Raw genomic sequence first — 19,421 nt, forward strand, 5'->3', positions numbered from 1 at the left:
TATTTTTCAGATGGGATGATGATTCACTTTTATATGATCTCTTGTGAGTTCTGTCTAGTAAATTAATTAAAATTTGTTCGCTTTATAGGTGAAGAATAATTCCTTAAATGTTATGCATGGCATATAACTTGAAATTAATATATTAATTGAAATTAATTGACATAAGTCAAGAGCAATGAAACAAATTGATATATGATTTATTATATTTTTATAATATCTTTTTTAAGACACAGGAATTGTTTTGAATATTTTCAGACATCAGTAAAGTAGAATATCACTGTATTAAGCATAGTGAACAGTGTAATTTTGTTTTGAAATTGACCAGGTATTAATTTTTGTATTAATATAGAGTATGTCAGACTCTTAAAATACTTTTAGGAATGATAGCTACAGTTGCTTATTAATACTTTCTTCCTTTGCTATACCACATAAGCATTTAGGTCCATGTCAGTAATGCCTTTTTCTAATGCATTTCTCTTTATTCTGGTTGGTTATAGAATTTAGTTTCATTATTACAAATATCTAATAAAATACACATTTCTAACAATATATACTAAGTCCAAAAGAGCATTCTACTAATTTTGCTCTGATAGATATTTTTTATTTATATTACAAAGCAAGTTAAAATGCTAGGTCATTCAGAAGATGATCTTTTGAAATTTTTGAAAAGCAAAAACTTGGAGACTAATTTTTGTGGACCAAATCATTTTGCTTTTCTTTCTTTTAAAAATTATTGAATTAATTTATCCTGGACTACCCATTATAGATATGATTACAGATAAAGATAGGGAATATGAAAGAGAGGGGATTAGCTCAGAATGGGAGTCACTGAGGTTGGAGATTATGGACAAAGGGGATTTTGGTCTTACTGTACTGATTCATTTTTTTAAAAATAGTTAAAATCTATTTATATTTCCAAAAGATTTTTTAAAAAATCAAAATGGGGTATAACTTTAAAAGCTTAGTTAGGTTCTTTTACCAGCTCTGCTACTAATTGCCTTTGTGACCATGATCAAGTTGTTAACTCTTTGAAATTCATATAACTGCCAAGTTTACTTCAAAAGATTGTTGAGAGAATTATATGAGGAAATTGCTTTAGGATTTTTCAAAATAACATGTAAATGTGGTACAACGTTACCTTAAATACTATGTTCCCTCAGCCAGTAGAGGACAGTAGAACACATGGATAGTGAGAAACAAAGTTTTATGTAGAAAAATTATTTGCTGTGCTGCAGTTCATAATCTGTGTGAGAATTAAAAGGACTATAAATAGGTAGAAATTCATACTCTGTTCTTAGAAGACTAACAAGGTACCTTTTGGCCAGTAAGGGTATCATAATCTTTTTGCACACTTGTTATTGGATAACACTGACACATTTCATGGGTAGTCTGAAATAGTAAAATACATTGAAAAGCAGAAACAAAATTCCAATTTTTTTTTTTTTTAATTTTTATTTATTTATGATAGTCACAGAGAGAGAGAGAGAGGCAGAGACACAGGCAGAGGGAGAAGCAGGCTCCATGCACCGGGAGCCTGATGTGGGATTCGATCCCGGGTCTCCAGGATCGCGCCCTGGGCCAAAGGCAGGCGCCAAACCGCTGCGCCACCCAGGGATCCCCAAAATTCCAATTTGATTCCTTAAATCTTTATGTGCAGTGTGGCACGATGGGGGTAACTTGTATTTCTTAAAGTTGGAAATCCAGCTCTACCATTTATCCAAACTTTTGTATATGTGAATGTCTAAATTTTTTTCTAATGAGATATAATTCACATACCATAAAATTAATCCTTTCAAAGATACTGAGATTCAGTGTTTTTAATGTTATTCACAAATATAAGTTAATGCATTTGAAAGTCTTATGCTCTTAAGAAGAGTCATTCGGCTAATTTGGCCCCAAAATGTTACAAATTTTGTCTTTTGTTTCCTGCTTTTAATTAAAGGAATGCTCTCATTTTTTAAGGTTAACACCTAAAATTGGTTTTCCCTGGAGTGAAATCAGAAATATTTCATTTAATGACAAAAAATTTGTTATAAAGCCAATCGACAAAAAGGCACCTGTAAGTAAAATTCTTTTATGTTTTCTGTGTTAACTCTTTTTAAATTTCTGCCACTTTGCTGTGATACCATTTGAAGAGTAGCATTTTTCATTTATTGATTTGCTCCTGAGAAACATTCCCTTTCCATAGTTTTACTTTACTGCTGATAAAATGATGTGTGTTAATAAAAATACAAGGTTTTTATCTTTTTTATAACATGTAAATATTTTAACTGAGATTCAACTATAAGGTATGTGATGTTTATTATAAGGAGGTAATTGAAAATAATCACTATTCCTAAGAAGCAGTTAAAAACACTTGTTTGTTGATAAACTTCACAATTATGTGCAAATATGGCATATTTGCTAGGAGTTGGGAAATTTATGATTTTTAAACTGTGTGTAATATGACGTTAGAATTCATACCACATACTAAAATTTAGTACAGATTATTGTGAAGTACTATCCTTCAGGAAGATTTTAAATTCAGAAACTTTATGTTTAGGATTTTGTTTTTTATGCACCTCGTTTGAGAATCAATAAGCGGATTTTGGCTTTATGTATGGGAAACCATGAACTCTACATGCGAAGAAGGAAGCCTGATACTATTGAAGTGCAGCAGATGAAGGCTCAGGCGAGGGAGGAGAAACATCAGAAGCAGTTGGAAAGGTAAGGAATTTAAGGCTTTGATTCTTAATCAAGTACATGGTCTAAAATTTAAGAATGCCTGTTTCTTTGACATACTCTGAGTTTACGTTTTTACATTGTTTTCATTGTACTAAAATTGAGTATTAGCCTTATTCTCTTTTAAAATGAGTGTATATACTTTTCAAATTAGAAATCTTTGACAGTTATTTCTGGAAAGTAACTTTCATGAATTCATAGATGTGTTTTTTTTTTTTTTAACATGCTTGCTTTTCACTGACATTGGTTTGTGTACTGTATACATTTGGAATTTTCCAAGTTTGTTTTGCTTGTGGGTAAGAATTGCTGAGTAAAAATTTTGCTTTATTTTTTAAAAAAGATTTTATGTATTTATTTATTTGAGAGAGAGAGAACACATGCACAAATGGGGGAGGGCGGAACATGCCAACTCTGTGCTGAGTGTGGAGCCTGATGTGGGGCTTAATCTCATGACCCTGAAATGACTGGAGCTGAAATCAAGAGTTGGACACTCAACCAGCTGAGCCACCCAGGCACCCAGCTGGATATTTTGCTTTAAACAATGTTAATGACACTGCAGAACTCAAGTGAAAAGTCACTGTACAGAGCAACACCAGTACCCCTGCCAATAACACTGATTTTTCTCTTTAACCAGGTTCACTTAGACTTTTGAAAAAAGATACTATTAAATATATATTAGAGTTTTGAAAATGGAAAGATGCTGAATGAAAGCCTATTATTGACCCTGGAACCAGATTACTGGGTCCAGCGGCTTAATTCCCAAATTTGATTCTAGATTGATTTGGACTTTTTATTTTATTTTATTTTATTTTTTTTTTAAAACTATCTATTTATTTATGATAGTCACAGAGAGAGAGAGAGGCAGAGACACAGGCAGAGGGAGAAGCAGGCTCCATGCACCGGGAGCCCGACATGGGATTCGATCCCGGGTCTCCAGGATCACGCCCTGGGCCAAAGGCAGGCGCTAAACCGCTGCGCCACCCAGGGATCCCGACTTTTTATTTTATTTGAAAAAATTTAGAGACCAACCTACAGTTAACTTTTTTTTTTTTTTTTTTTTTTTTATAGAGGAACTCCAATGAAATCCTCTGCCTTATTTTTTTTTTAAAGATTTTATTTATTTATTCATAGAGACAGAGAGAGAGAGGCAGAGACACAGGCAGAGGGAGAAGCAGGCATCATACAGAGAGCCTGACGTGGGACTCGATCCAGGGTCTCCAGGATCACGCCCTGGACTGCAGGCGGCGCTAAACCGCTGCGCCACCAGGGCTGCCCTACAGTTAACTTTTATTGAGGAAATCTTTGTAGTGTAGAATAACACAGTACTCTGAGAAATAGAGTAGATCCTAAATAAAACAGAAGGGCCATAAACATATTTAAACTTATATTTCAAATGTACAGGAAATAACATGATATGAATCCAAGAATTAAGTGGATGCTCTGCTGGATAAAATTTTGCTACTAAACACATAATGTTTGTGTTTAATGATGGGTTTTTGTCATAGTTGTTTTTTTCTTAAATATTCTGTGTAATTTAGATAGCTCTCCTCAGGTTGTCTGCCTTAGAGGCTGTGCCTTAGTTTACTGCATCACTAGACATTTTTTATATAGGCATGAAACTTTCTAGTAATCCCTACCCCATCATTAAAGATACTATATTGAATTGACTGGGATCACTCATTTTTTACTGCTCTCATGTGGCTTAGGATCATGTTGTGATTCTAGTCTTCCATGCTCATTAAAGTAGTTCTTTATTGTGCTTTACTTTCTATATATTCATACCCATCGTAGCCTTTCTGTCTCTCTCAAAGACAAGCTTTTTTTTCCTTTTTTCCTTTTTTCCTTCTTTCTTCTATGCACATTCACACTTATCCTCATTCTCTCTTTCTCCCTTCCCTTTTCATCATGGCCCATCTCTAAGATCTCCTGTTACAAGTTAAAAAAATCATTCCATACTCATCACTCCATAAAATGTCCAGCTGTTCTGCTTATGTGTGGTGTTGCTATATTATTTATATTATTAAATATATTTTTCCATTTGTCTTTTTGTTTTAAGATTCTATTTATTTGAGAGACAGCACAATCAGAGGGAGAAGCAGACTCCCTGCTGACCAGGGAGCCCCATGCAGGGCTCCATCCCAGGACCAAAGGATCATGACCTGAATCAAAGGCAGACACTTAAATAACTGAGCCACCCAGGCACCCCGATTTGTCCTTTATTTCTCACATGTAGAGGAGAGTGCTGTATGGCTTCTAGTATATGTAGTATGATTAATAAGTACCATTTGGTGATGGTGCTGTATTTGAGTTACTCTAAAGCTTAGATGAAAGTGAAAGACTTTGTTTCTTTTCTCCCACAATAACAATTCCATGGTTTCTGTCTTGAATACATTTTACAGTCTTTCATTAGCAGACATTTATTGACTGCCTTGTACACTGTAGGAATTTAGTAGCTATTTAATTCATTTGAACATCTAAGGATATTTTATATTAGTCTAGCCACATGGGGGTATGGCAGGTCTTTCAGAAATGGCATGCCAAGTTTTCATTTATTCCCTGTTTTACAGTTCAGAAAGAGAAAAATGACAACTGTATATGTGGAAACAGTTTTGGTCAAGCCCATTGGCAGAGCAGCCAGCAAAAATACTTGGGGAATGCTCAGAGCTGTACTGCTGGAAGCTCTCAGACAAGAATAGTAGCTGGTCAGTCAGGGACCTCTTTCCCTACAGTACCTTGGGATGTGTGGCCATACTCTCTGCCCCTTAACTCCCATAACTTTGGGGTTTTGGCATTGAAATTGACGTTATATACCAGGGGTTGTTGGCCTCTGCAGTCTATGCTCTCAGTTATTTACATCCAAGTTAAATGCTAACTCATTCTGTAATTCCTGAACATGTTTTATAATAGCTAAAATTGTTACCACATTTAAAAATGGAGACATTTGGGATGCCTGGGTGGCTCAGCAGTTGAGCGTCTGCCTTTGGCCCAGGGCATGATCCTTGAATAGAGTCCCACATCGGGCTCCCTGCACGGAGCCTGCTTCTCTCTCTGCCTGTTTCTGCCTCTGTCTCTCTCTCTCTCTGTGTGTCTTTCATGAAAAATAAATAAAATCTTAAAACAATTTTTTTTAAATGGAGACAATTTAGACTCAGATACCCACATACTGATATGTAGCCAATCATAACTGGCTGCCTGTGTCAGTAGGACCCAGCTTCAAGGTTGCAAAGATTTCTGTGAGAAATACTGACAGTGGTATACAGACATTTGGCAAAGTACCTCATGCTTAATAAATAGTACCTAGTATAATAATTTTTAATATTATTAATGTATAGTCTGAGTAGAAGCTGAATATAAATTAGCTCTTAATTTTCACTTAAGAAAAATGTAATCAAAGGGTACCTGGATGGCTCAGTTGGTGAAGTGTCTGCCTTTGGCTTGGGTCTGGGATCAAACCCTGCATCAGGCTCCCTGCTCCGTGTTTGCTTCTCCCTCTGCCTCTGCTGCTCCCCCTGCTTGTGCTCTCTTGCTCTCTCTCAAATAAATAAATAAAATCTTAAAAAAAAAAGAAAAAAGAAAAATGTAATTGAGTTCATCTGATAGTCTTTAAAAAGTAAGGTATTCTAAATATTTTCTGCATGTTAGTCCAGAGAATTGATAGTTTATCAATATGCTATTTATGCTCTTAAACTAGAATAACTTGGTCAAATGAGTGTTTCCAAACCGAGACTCTAAATAAAAACTTAAATTTCTCTTAGCTTAATCACAAGAGGCTTCATGGGGTAAGGGGGACTTTACTAAGACTTGAAAGTTAGAAGTGGGCTTCAGACTTAGAGGAGAAACCCTTACACTTCAGGTTTTGGCTTGGTGTACTAGGAGGTCACCATTAACTGTCTGTTTTAGCTGTTGCCCCAAAGTTGGAGTCTCTTTCTGTGGTGGGGACAGATAAATATCTAGGAACTGTGGGAAGTTTGAAATTTAGGTGTATAGAGTAAGGGAAAAAAACTTGATTAGTAAAACTTTGCTGATGAGTTTATCAGAGACTGGAAGTTGAGAAATTACAGGGTTTTGTACCTGAAATTCAGAATTGACACCAAATGGCAGTGATGTCCTTTTTGAGAATATTTAGATGTAGTCAGATATATATCAGAGATGAAATAATTGATTTTTTTACACTAAAAAAGAAATTATTCCCATTAAAATAATAGGAATATTGATTAAATTTATGAAATAGTATTATCTGGTAGTACTTCATCTAATTCTTATTCATCTTTATATTTCTGACCTTCACATGAAGTCTGATCCATGGTAGTCTCTCAGTAGTTGTGTGATGAGTGAGTGGGATGTATTTAAGAGAAATAGTCTCATTAGGCCCCTGGCAGATGCAGCAGAGTGGAGGAGGTGGTCTTTCACTCTCAGGATGATCTGTCTTAAGCAGTATTGGACACCTACTGTCATTCTAATGGAGTTGTCAAAGGAGATAAAACTGATTTACCATTTCTATCTAAGCATAAGTTGGTACTACTTTAGGAATGAAAAATGTGTTAATTCATGTTAATGATTGAAAATTGTTGCCCTCCCAGGTTATTTTAATTAATTAAACTATTAAAAGTAAAATAACCTGTGTGCTCTCTATCAAGCTTTTCTTATTTCTCTCAAGGGGAACTGTTCAGTTAACTGTTTTTGTGGTGGCCTGTAACGTGTCAGAATTCACTGAGTATGCAATTGCAGTGATAAATCTCCTAATTTTTCCTCACATTCAAGTCTGCATCAAAAACATGCTTTGCACACAGGGATGTATTTGACAATATTACTTTCCTAGCTGTTTTGTAAATTTGTCCCTTGAAAATCTTTCCAAAATGGCTAAATTTTTAATACCTTTTTTAAAAGATTTTATTTATGTGAGAGAGCATGAATACGAATGGGGGGAAAGGTGGAAAAAGAGAAGCCAACTTAGGATCATGACCTAAGCCAAAGGCAGATGCTTAACAGACTGAGCCACCCAGCTACCCCTTTTAATATCCTAGACTACATTTTCTGTGACCCCACAGAAAGAAATGCATTATATTCCAGTATGTGTGCATGTACCAGGGCAGTCTGATGTTTTTAACTCCATGGGGTTTTTTTTGTTTTTTTGTTGTCGTTGTTGCAGTTTTTTTAAGCCCAGCTGAATATAATGAAGACTCTTAAAATATTTATACTTAGTTTCTTCTTGGTGTACTCACAGTTCTTAGGTTTCGTGTAAATATTTCTGCATATTTGTTTATAACAATAATTTTATTTTTTATTTTTATTTTTTTTTATAACAATAATTTTAATTCCTCTTCAGGGCACAACTAGAGAATGAAAAGAAGAAAAGAGAGATAGCAGAAAAGGAGAAAGAAAGGATAGAACGGGAAAAGGAGGAGCTGATGGAGCGGCTGCGGCAAATTGAAGAACAGACGGTGAAAGCCCAGAAAGGTAGTGGCTTCCTTTTTTGACACTGGATTCACCGCTGTCTTGTCCAGTATTTCCTTACTGCTCATGAACCTCATCTATCTTGTAGAATAATTACACTTAATTATCATTTTAATACATAGTGGGATCACATCATAAACTTGTTTAACTGAGGCACATACAGTGCTCATGTGCTGGTTTCTCTTTCACTTAAAAATGTAGGTGTTTTCACATACACCCTTATTATATGTCAGAAATGACTTACGGTTCAGGATTCCATAAACACATATTTTCAGTACTTGCTAGCATTTAAACAAAAGCCATTCTATTTGATGCTTTATGGATATTTAAGTACTTTAAGGCATTTGAGCACCTTTAGGCATTTTAAGCTAGTCTGACTATAATTAACTTTTGGAACTCAATCTAAATTTTATTTCAGGATATTAAAAAAATACACAACACATAGATGTGAGCTTGGTTTTGGTAATACCTTGGGAAAAACCCACTTCCTGTGCAGAATGTAACCAAAATGCTACAGTGTATAGAAAGGATACATTGGATTTAGAGAGTAGTTTATATTAAATAACCCTAGAATATGCTACTTTCAAACAACAATTAGTTGGAAGAACAGAAGAAACAAAAAAGGTATTGAGCAAAGTAAGATTTTTTTCCCCATTCATAAGCAGTAGAATTTGGTGGGCGATGTAATATGAAATATATACTATTTATAAAACTAGAATTAACATCTGCTTTCCTGACAACTGGTAGAACCAACCATTAGTTTTTTTATTCTAGGTAGAATAATAACCTTAAAGTTTATTAAATAGCCTTATTTAAGATTATTTTCATTCCTTATATCAGGCTACCATGGTGGGGAGATCCTCTTGAGCAATGGGGAGAATAATTTGCAAATGTGTAACTAGAGGAGGAAGCCACAGAGATTGCTCTTAATCCACAAATTAATTGATTATTCTAATTCCAAGAGAATTGGAAATCATATTTCTAAGAGCAGAAATAGAAAAAAACCTATGCTTTAATCTGCTTGTTAGAAGCTTCACTTCTCAGAGCTAGAAAATATCTACAAAACTATTTACTTCAGAGGTATTAAACAGACTTGCTTACAGACCTTAAGACAAGGGCAGAACTTATTCTTCTGAATTCCAACTTCATACTCTTTCTACTACTCTAGGTGCCTTTTCATCAGTTAAAGTAGACCTTTATGAAGTGACTACTTTGTGCAATATTTTAGGAATACAAATAAGTAGCATGCATGGGAATGAAATCTGTGTGGTTGACAGAAATAAGATGTATTCATAAAAATATAAATAAAGTGAGTTAATGTGCACTAAGTGCCATGTGAATACTGTGAGCAATACTTTTAGAGGAAGAATGCTGTAAAAATACAATGTGTGTTTTTTAAAAATATGTTTAAAGAAATTTATGATACTGGTGTGATTTTAAAGAAAAAATTGAACAATAGAACTTTTAAATTTGCATATATATTTTTCTAAGAGAATAGGTACTTATTAAATCTTTTGATCTTGTTTATTTAGGATGTATAATAAAAATATTAATGATTTACACACAGAAAACTGCTCAAGTCAAGAAGCACTAAAGAATATAAGGAAGATAGAACATAAGAAAGAATGTAGAGTATCCCTATCAAGACAATTTCAAATCAGTCATCTTATGGCAAAGGACATCTAATTTGTTTCTTGGGTTTTTTTTCCCCCTAAAATAAAGCTTTCCCAGGCTGTCCTAAAATCTTCATGTTTGTCTTGTAATTTATGCTAAATCCTTACTCAAATGCAGTAACTCTGGTCATATCTAAGTCATAATATTTAGTAGATAAGCCTGTAAGTTTTTGAGAAGAAACTTTTCTATACTTCATTATTGTTATTTTCTTTTTAATTTTTAAAGTCATTACTATTTGAAATGAATTTTAAATCATTAAATAGAACCATTCTACCATTTATATTTCCATAATTCACAGTTATTTATTTTTTATCATTTTAAACCATCTCTGAAGGTATATTTGAGATACAACAGAGCCAGTCTTGCATTCACTTAACTGTTCAAGTAAATATCAAACAAGAAACCACAAGAAGGAGTTGAAATATAGTAATGTCATTCATTTTGCATACATATTAAGCATGTAGTGTTACTAGGCACTGTTGTAGATATTGAGGATATGATGCTGAACAAGTTCCCTGATCTCATATAGCTTACATTTTATTGAGGAAAGACAGAGTAATAAAATTAATAGATAATAAAGGTCATTTGTTTTGCGTGTTTGGGAGGAAGTAAGCATGGTAGTGTGATAAAAGGTCTTGGGAGTTTGGGGGGCTTGTGCATTTTATGTTTACATTGTTTATGAATAGGATTAAACAGTAGGAATTAAGCTTTAATCTATCATTATTAAAATATGACCTTCAGCAAAAGATTTTAATCTCTCAGTTTCTTTAGGTTCCTAATTTCTAGAATGGAAGTAAATCTCAAATTTTTTGAAGAATTTTTGGGAAGTTTTTTAGAAAATTAATTATAAAGTATAACATACATATAGTAATGTACCTACCTCTTAGGTACAAAACTTAATGAATCTTTACCAAGTGAATTTATTCCTGTGACTACCCAGAAGAACAAGATACAGAACATTCAGGGAACCTCCCTTGTGTCCTTTCCCAGTCATTTTTTTTACCCCAAGTGTGACTTAAACCGTTCTGCTGTATATCATCATAGTTTAGTCTTATTTATTTTTAATAGCTTTGTTGAGATGTGAGTCACAGTACCACACAGTTAATGATTTAAAGTGTACAGTTTAATGCTTAGTATATTCAGAGTTGTGCCATTGAACAATTATATCCTCTCAAAAAGAAATCCCATACCCATTAGAAGTCACTTAGATTTTTTTCTGAGTCCTCCCTCCCCCAGTCCTAGGTGACTACTAATCTGCTTTGTAGCTCTGTAGACTTAAATGTTCTGGTCATTTTGTGTGAATGGAATCATGCAGAATGTGGTCTTTGGTAGCTGTCTTTCATGGAACATAATGTTGTTGAGGTTCACTCATGTTGTAGCTTGTATCAGGTACTCATTCTTTTCTTTGGCTGAATAATATTCCATTCTATGGATAGACTATATTTTACTTTGCATTAGTTAGTGAACATTTTGGTTGTTTCCACCATTTGGCTATTGGGAATATGTTGCTATGAACGTTTGTGTACTGGTTATTGTGTATTTGTATGTTTTTATTTCTTTTGAGTATAAACTTTTTGAGTAGATAACTGGGTCATATGTTAGGTTTATGTTTAAGTTTTTAACAAACTGCCAAACTGGTATCTAAAATAACTATACCATTTTACAATCCCACTATCAGTGTATGATTTGTATGATCTATATATCCTTACCAACACTGGCTAATGTTAGTCTTTTGGATTATGGTCATCCTAGTGAATGTGAAGTGCTACTATGGTTTTGATGTGCATTTTCTGAGTGGCTAATGATGTTGAGCATCTTTCCATATGTTTGTTGGCCATTTATGTATTTTTGGAAAAATGTATTTTCAGTTTTCCTCTCATTTTTCAACTCTGTTGTCTTTTTGTTGTTGAGATGTTAGAGTTTTTTTCTATATTTCGGTAACAGATGTCTTATGACATACCAAACATATGATTTGCAAATATTTTCTCCTATTCTGTGGGTTACAATCACTTTGATGATGGTGTTCTTTGAAGTCTACTGGTTTAAATTTAGATGAAGTCCAGTTTTTTAAAAAATATTTATTTACTTTTAGAAGGAGAGAGGGAGAGAGAGAGGAAGAGAGAATCTCAAACAGACTTTGCAGTGAGCATGGAACCCAGTCTCATGACCCTGAGATCACAACCTGAGCTGAAACCAAGAGTCAGAGGCTTAACAGGCTGTACCACCCAAGCACCCCTGGAGTCCAGTTTATTTTTCCTTTTTTGTTTGTGCTTTTGGTATCATGGCTAAGAACAGTCTTGCCTTTTTTTGAACTACATGTAAATGAATTCATGTGCTTGTCTGTTTGGCTTCTTTTTATTGAAAACATATGCCCTTACCTGTAGTTTGTTCTTTTACATTGCTGTGTAATATTCTATTATGTATATATACCACATGCTCTGATGATAAACATTAGGGATAGTGCTAGTTTGGAGCTACTATATATAAACTAAGGCTGCTGTAAGCATTCTTAAGCGTAGCACTTAGGTATTAATTTTGGGGAGGTATTTGCACCCAGTAGTGGAATTGCTGTAACACGGCTACAGTTTGTTGTAGATACTGCCACCATTTTCCAAAGTGATTGTTATCAGTGCTCATTCTGGTAGCAGTAGTGAATGAAAGTTAAATTGCTCCATATTTTCATTATTTTGATGACTTGTTACTGTCAGGGTTTCTTTTTGTATTCTTTGTTTAGCCATTCCATTGAGTACAGTTAGTACAGTGCATTTTCTTTATGACTAATAATTTGATTTTAAGCACTTTTGCAAATGCTTATAAGTAATCCATAAAGTGCCTTTTCCATGTCTTTTGCCTATTTAAAATTGGATTTTCTTTTTTTTTTTCTTATTGATCTATAGTTCTTTTCATGTATTGTTAAAATCTCTCCATGGTTTGCCTTTTTTTCTCTTTTAATAGTGTCTTTTAAAGTTGTCTTTAAGTTCCATTTATCACTCTTTTCTTATGGTTGTGAAGTTATTATTTTTTACTACCTTCTGGATACTGCTTTACCTTTTACATTTTGGTCCACTATCCATATATAACTGATTTTTGTAGGAGTCAGGGTTATTTTTTCCCATATATATATTTTCAATTGACCCAGACCCATTTATTACAAGGACTGTTTATTACAAGGAAAAGTACATGTCCGTGTACAGTAGGAAGCATGTTTCAAAGACAAGGGCAAGCTATTAGGCTCTGGATTACTTAAATTTTACATTATCTTCAATGGCATTGTTAATGGGTACATGTTGCATACTTTTATAAAATCTGAAGTTGAGAAAAGGAAGAAAATAATTATTTGAATAAGTTATTATAGGGAGCCATTTAGTTGATAACAGGACAAACTACAGCTCCAGTAAAGTTTATTATCTATCTGCTAAGACTGGACTACTCAGTTGGGAGTCCTCAGTCCAGATGTTCTTCATATTTCACAGTACGGACTCTCTTCTGTGGTATTGCAAGGTGATGCACATCCTAGATTGTTCCTGGGTTGGTAATTTCTCTTTTTGCCATATTAATTGTACTTTTCCCTTCCTCCCATCTTCTATTCATAATTCTCTTCTGAATAGAGAGCTTCTGGAAAGGAAGTTCTGGAGATGGATAGTCTAAAAGATGAGGGTTATTAGCTATTGGGATGTCTTTGCTGCACACTTCTGTGTATTGAGGATGTGGGAACAGTGGCTGAATGTGGTGACAAGTTCCAGAACTCTGATTTATCTTCCACATTGGCATTTATTTCTAGCTTTTCTATGGATTTCCCCCAGCTTCTACAAGTCTAGCCTTTCAGATTTTCTTTCCTTAACCTTTATTTTAAGTCACTGAAGGAGCTTCACATGTACTTCCACATTTGCAGCTTTACTGGTTGTTTGGTGGTTATAAATATTTTATCTTTTAGGAGGATGACACTTCAATACATGACTCTACTTGCTCAAGGTTTTGCCAAAATAAATGAGTAAGTAGTGTTATCTGGGTCCCTGTCAATGACCTCCCGAATTTTATCTGTTTCTTTATGGGGGCTATGGATTGTGGACCTAAATGCTGAAAGGAGAATGAAGTTTCTAGAAAATACCATAACCATAAGGAAAATATTGATAACTTGGATTTCCATAATTATAAAGGGGACTCTGGCCCTTGATATCTTGCAGAGGGTTTATAAGATGCCTGAAGATCTGCTTCTTCAGGATTGTCAGTATTCCTCTAGACTTTATTATCTTTCTTCATGCTTTGCTTATTCTTCAGCTTTCCTAGATAAGCAGTATCTATTATATTTATGTTAATATCCTTACTTTGCTAACTGCAATATCTGGATAATCTTTGGGCCCTTACAGTTGTCTCTTTTTCTTTTGTGGGGTCCTAAGGATGTTGGAGGGGGTCATTTGGTCCCATCTTCCTAGTATACTTGGTAATTTTGGTTGCATGCCTAACATTGAATATGAAACATTAGGGAGACTTCGGATGATGTTCTTTTCCTTTAGAGAGGATTTAATTTTGACAGGTAGAATATGAGCAGATCATGGGTGGAATTGAGCAGGATTTCAGACTTTGCTGGTTTTTCCCTCCCTGCTAGTCTGTAGCCCTTTGTGAGGGTCTTCTGAGGGACTGCTTATTTCCTGGAGTCCTTCTGTCTTAGAGGGCCCTGAACACCAGCCTCTGGCTCCTGGCTGCAAGAGAGTGCTCAGCTTTGTGCTTTGTGCTCAGCTCTTTAGCCTATCATAGCTGTTTTTTGCTTGTCTCCTTAGTTTTCTACCCCCATATGTGTACATTATAGGAGTTGGCAAACATCTTGAAAGGAAATAGCATGAAGATTTTAGAGCTTACTTTTCTATTTACTCCTTTTAAGGGTCTTGGCTTCTCAAGCCTTGGGTGCCTTGAGGTAGCACCTCAGTCTGCATCTCTGTCTTCTCAGCCTTGTTCAGCTGCAGGCCTCAGGCTGCTGCACTCTGCTCCACCTCTGTTCCATTCTGCTGGGATTTTTGAATATCTATTTTTTTGTATACAAAATAAATACACACTCAAAACTATATTCTTGTTTCTTCTTTCTTACATAAAATGTGTACTGCACATACCCTTTTTTGTACTTTGCTGTTTTCAGCTAATACACTCTTAAACATCATATGCATACACTCCAAGAGATCTTCCTTACTTTGTTTTTGGTATGGTGGTGTAATACTCCATTGCTTAGATGTAGTGCAGATCTTTTAAAATTGCTTTTATAGTGAGTAATTGGTAATCACCTTCTTAACTTTATGATTTCTAAGAATTAAGACTATGGAACTTCCCTTTGCCTTTTTTTTTTTTTTTTTTTTTTAACAACAGTACTCTTTTCCTAAGGAAGAATGTGATACTTAATAAACTATTATCTTTGGGAAAAGGAAGAAAACTCTATAATCCTTTTGGGATATAGTTCCTTAATGTATTTTTTACTAATTCTTTTGCAGTTATGTAGTTTCTAAGCTTTGCCCTCAGGGGAACATAAGAGATCATTTGGCTTGCAAAATCTTAGACCTGTCAGAAATCAAATTTTTTTTTTTTAAGAAATCAAATTTGTGTTCAAGCCTGATGGGGAAGGAGAGCCTTTCACAAATTTTATTAGCTTAAACTTCCTTGATCTACTCCCAAACACCATAACCATCTACATCAATGCAGTACTATTAATGAAAGAAGCAGCTTATTCTTGCAACCTTTAATCTTCTTCCTGAAAGAGCTGATCTTCTAAAAGAAGCCATATTCCTTGATACCCTCTTCCCATATGCCAGACCTCAAAAATTATAGGTCCTAGATTTCTATGAACCAGGGAAGCAAAATACTGATATTATTTACCTTTTTAAGCTAATCCTTCCCTGCAGGTGTTCTAATGGGATCCAAGGTCTTAGAGGCATGTTTGTTTCATAGAAATACTCTAATAAGTGGATTTGTAAGCTTTTCTATAACGGGCCAGATAGTAATACTTCAGGCTTTGCAGGCCACATGGTCTCTGGTGCAGTGATCAACTCTGCTGTTGCATAGTGAAAGCAGTTGTGTACTGTGCATAAACATATGAGGATATTGAACTAAATGAGGGTATGAGTTCCAGTAAAACTTTATTTACAAAAATAAGGCATTGAGTTAGTGGATTATAGTTTTCTAGTCTCTGTTCTCATTTAACTGGGGAGGAAAGAAAGAAGTCATTTCAAAACATTCCTTTCTAGAAGAGACTAGAATAGATTTGAAGTTTTGATTTATTTTCAACATTTAAAATAATTTACACTTTTGTATAATTCTTAATAGATCACAAAAGAGCCATAGCCTTGTCTATATTCTTAAAAATGATAGTTACTGCAAAAAAATGACAGAAAATAATGAATATTGGGAAATATTTAATTTAAAATTTAACTTTAAAACCCAAACTTATTTTCCTCTTTCATAGTACAGAAGGAAATTTTGCTCTGAGAGAAAATGCATTGTTTTTATTTTCTTTAGTTTGTTTGCTAGTTTAGATGAATGATACAACAATGAGTTTTGTGTGCTTTATATATCAATCAACTAGATGGAAAGAATGGTCCTAAGAAAAGTTTGATAAGTTAGCTTGATGTCCCAGTTTTAGAAGGCAAATTCTAAAATGAACAATCCTAGAGCTTGGACTCGGCAATATCCAGTGTTATATACATTTCATCTGTATAGCCAGATAGCCACATACAATTTTTACATTATTTTATCAAGAATTTAAACTTTAACCAGTCATTTCTCTTCCTGCTCCTCTCCAAACCTCCCAAGTCTTAACTGCAATTACCTAAATTAATTCTGACCAGGACCAACAAAATTAAGAATGGTGAAAAGAAGTGTGTGTGTTATAATTAGCTTTCAAACCTCACAACATACAGATTTGTAGTTGTTCCTCCTTTGGGGAGTATACAAAGAGGGAGAATCATTATTTATAGGACATTGCACCCTCTTAAACAGACAAATTCTGTTGTTTTGTGTCCCAAAATGTCCTTGTTTTTAAACAAGAGTTGTCAGAATAATGTTTAAAAGTAGTACTTTTAAACTTACATAAAAATTTTTGGCTTTGTACTGATAATGTTTTTTTCTCACTCATCAAATAAGAAAACACTTTATGATCTGTATACTGAAAGATTAAAATTCATGTCACTTATCTCCAAATATTATCTTGTATTCATACCTGAAGAATGACTATCAACCAATAATTCAAAAAAATTTTAATAATTGATAGGATTCACATCAAAATTTCTGTTTTAAATCAGTATCGTTTTCAGTCTTAATGTCTTGAGTTTCCTTATCTGATACTTAGTAAAGTAAAAAATTTTATAAGTTTTAAAGTGTATTGTTTTATAGAGTTTTGAAATAGATGGCAAGTTGTGTAGGTCAAAACTTTGGAGATATTATTTTTTTAAAACTGAAGATGTACTTCTAGCCTATGCTATACATTGAATTACAAAGAATTTTCATTTCTTCAAATTTTTTGTATAGTACTTTAAAAAATTATTAGGCTTTTGCCAAGTTAAAGTATGTATTCATTTGCAGATGTTCTAATTTTAGATTAGATTCTTCATTACCATTTTGGCTTCTTTTGATAATGAGAATAATTGGAATTAACTGCTGTTTGGTGGGGGGGTGGGCGGTGTACATATATTTGACAGAACTAGAAGAACAGACTCGGAAAGCTCTAGAACTGGACCAGGAACGAAAACGAGCAAAGGAAGAAGCAGAAAGGCTTGAAAAGGAACGTCGAGCTGCTGAAGAAGCCAAGTCTGCTATCGCAAAACAAGCTGCCGATCAGATGAAGAATCAGGAACAACTGGTCAGGAACCTGTCTTAGTTCTGTTTCAGAAAAAAGAACAATTGAGACAAAAGCATGATGAAACAAACTTTGTAAAATTCAGTATATTAACATCTGGAAGGCAAACCAAAGCTACAAAGTGTGGAAATAAACCTAAAAGTTTTATTTCGGCCTTAAAAAAAAAATCACCTAAAAATAAAGACATTAAAATATAAACGGAGCCTATTGCTAACAAAAGATTTCAGATTGACTTAAACTTCGCATAAGCCAGTAATGTGGTTTGTTTTTTTTTTGTTGTTGTTGTTTTTGTTTGTTTTTGTTTTTTTTTTTTTAGATAAATTGACACTATGTTCTCATTCCTTCTTAGAAGATAACTGTAGGCCATAATTTATTGAATGTTTTTGTTTGTTTATTGAACTTGCAAGTATTGAGTAGGCATGACATTTAAAAGATCCTGGAATTAAATATTAGCTCAGACATTTTACTTGCTACATGTCCTTGCGTCTTTGAGCTTCAGATCCTTCCCTTTGAAAAAAGGAGTAAAGGCACCAAATAGGATTGTTGGGGAATCCAGTGAGACTATTTGATAACATGCTCTTTAAACTAGAAAGCATTATATAAATTGCATTTTTTTCTTTTGTAGGCTTTAGCAAGTACTTTATTGATCAAAGTTTAAAAATAGCACCTGAGTTGCACATTTAAGTTCCTGCTATGAAACAGGAAGAACTACTTGTCTATTAAATAATAAAACTGCTCTCACTTTGCTTACTAGTTCATAAGACCTACTATAAATATTTATGTTCTTAAATATTACCTTTTTTAAAATAAAAGACTGTCTAAAAGAGAAACATATAAAACAGCCCGAGGATGTACATTAAAGCTTTGTTGACAGTGTTAATTTTAGAAATGTATTTTTTTTAAGTATTGGTAATCATATTCTTTATTTTAGGCAGCAGAACTTGCTGAATTCACTGCCAAGATTGCACTTCTAGAAGAAGCCAAGAAGAAAAAGGAAGAGGAAGCTACTGAGTGGCAACACAAGGTGATCATTTGTTTCTTCACTCAGTATCATTTATGGAATATCTGTTTTTGTACCCAGTAGTATGCTGAGTTTATAGAGATAAATATAAGATACAGTCACAATTTAGAGGGAAAAGATAACTGTGTATATGAATGTGTGTATTGTAATAAATTACTAATCTGTTGATGCAAGCTAAGTACTTTGGGAACACAAAAGAGGTGATTAATTTCTTTGGATTAAGGCAGGTGTTGGGGAAACCTTTCTAAATTTAAGCTGGATCTTGAATAGTAAATTGAATTTTGGAGTAGAAAAGATTAAAAGTGGTAAGAGACTGCAAAGTTCATCTTTCCAGAGGGAACAGAATGTGAATAGAATGTACATGGCAGACTTAACCTAAACTTTGGAGTATAGGTTCAGAAATCCTGAGAGATGTAGCCAGAAGATTACAGAGGAAATTAAGTTGTAAAGGGCTTTAAATAAATTGCAAGATGATAGGGAGTGTCTGTAGACATTAGGCTTTGAAGATTTGGAAACAGGACTATAACATATAACATGATCAAGTATGGCTTCATAAAAATAATGTAGCAATCAATGTGGAGGATGGATTGTTCTAATGGGTAGGTTTACCTGAGAAAGAAGAGGAACAGGATTGTTGAGAGACATCTTGTGGTAGACTCAAGGGCATGACCACCAAATAATGGACATGAAGTCTTCAAGGGATGCAATGAAGATGAT

The 19,421-nt window shown here is 34.1% G+C and overlaps 1 protein-coding gene across 9 annotated transcripts in view; it reads left to right on the plus strand.

The window, feature by feature from the left end:
* The window catches only part of RDX (radixin), an 87,698-nt gene that overhangs the window by 36,193 nt on the left and 32,084 nt on the right, over positions 1 to 19,421 (plus strand). For all 9 annotated transcript variants that reach the window (XM_049109980.1, XM_025465603.3, XM_035716710.2 and 6 more), the window contains 5 exons: positions 1,963 to 2,059; positions 2,543 to 2,706; positions 8,048 to 8,178; positions 17,526 to 17,686; positions 18,615 to 18,707. In XM_049109980.1, coding sequence (XP_048965937.1) covers positions 1,963 to 2,059; positions 2,543 to 2,706; positions 8,048 to 8,178; positions 17,526 to 17,686; positions 18,615 to 18,707 — 646 coding nt within the window. The remainder of the gene's footprint in view (positions 1 to 1,962; positions 2,060 to 2,542; positions 2,707 to 8,047; positions 8,179 to 17,525; positions 17,687 to 18,614; positions 18,708 to 19,421) is intronic.

Source organism: Canis lupus, chromosome 5 (genome assembly GCF_003254725.2).
Source record: "Canis lupus dingo isolate Sandy chromosome 5, ASM325472v2, whole genome shotgun sequence".
Taxonomy (NCBI): domain Eukaryota; kingdom Metazoa; phylum Chordata; class Mammalia; order Carnivora; family Canidae; genus Canis; species Canis lupus.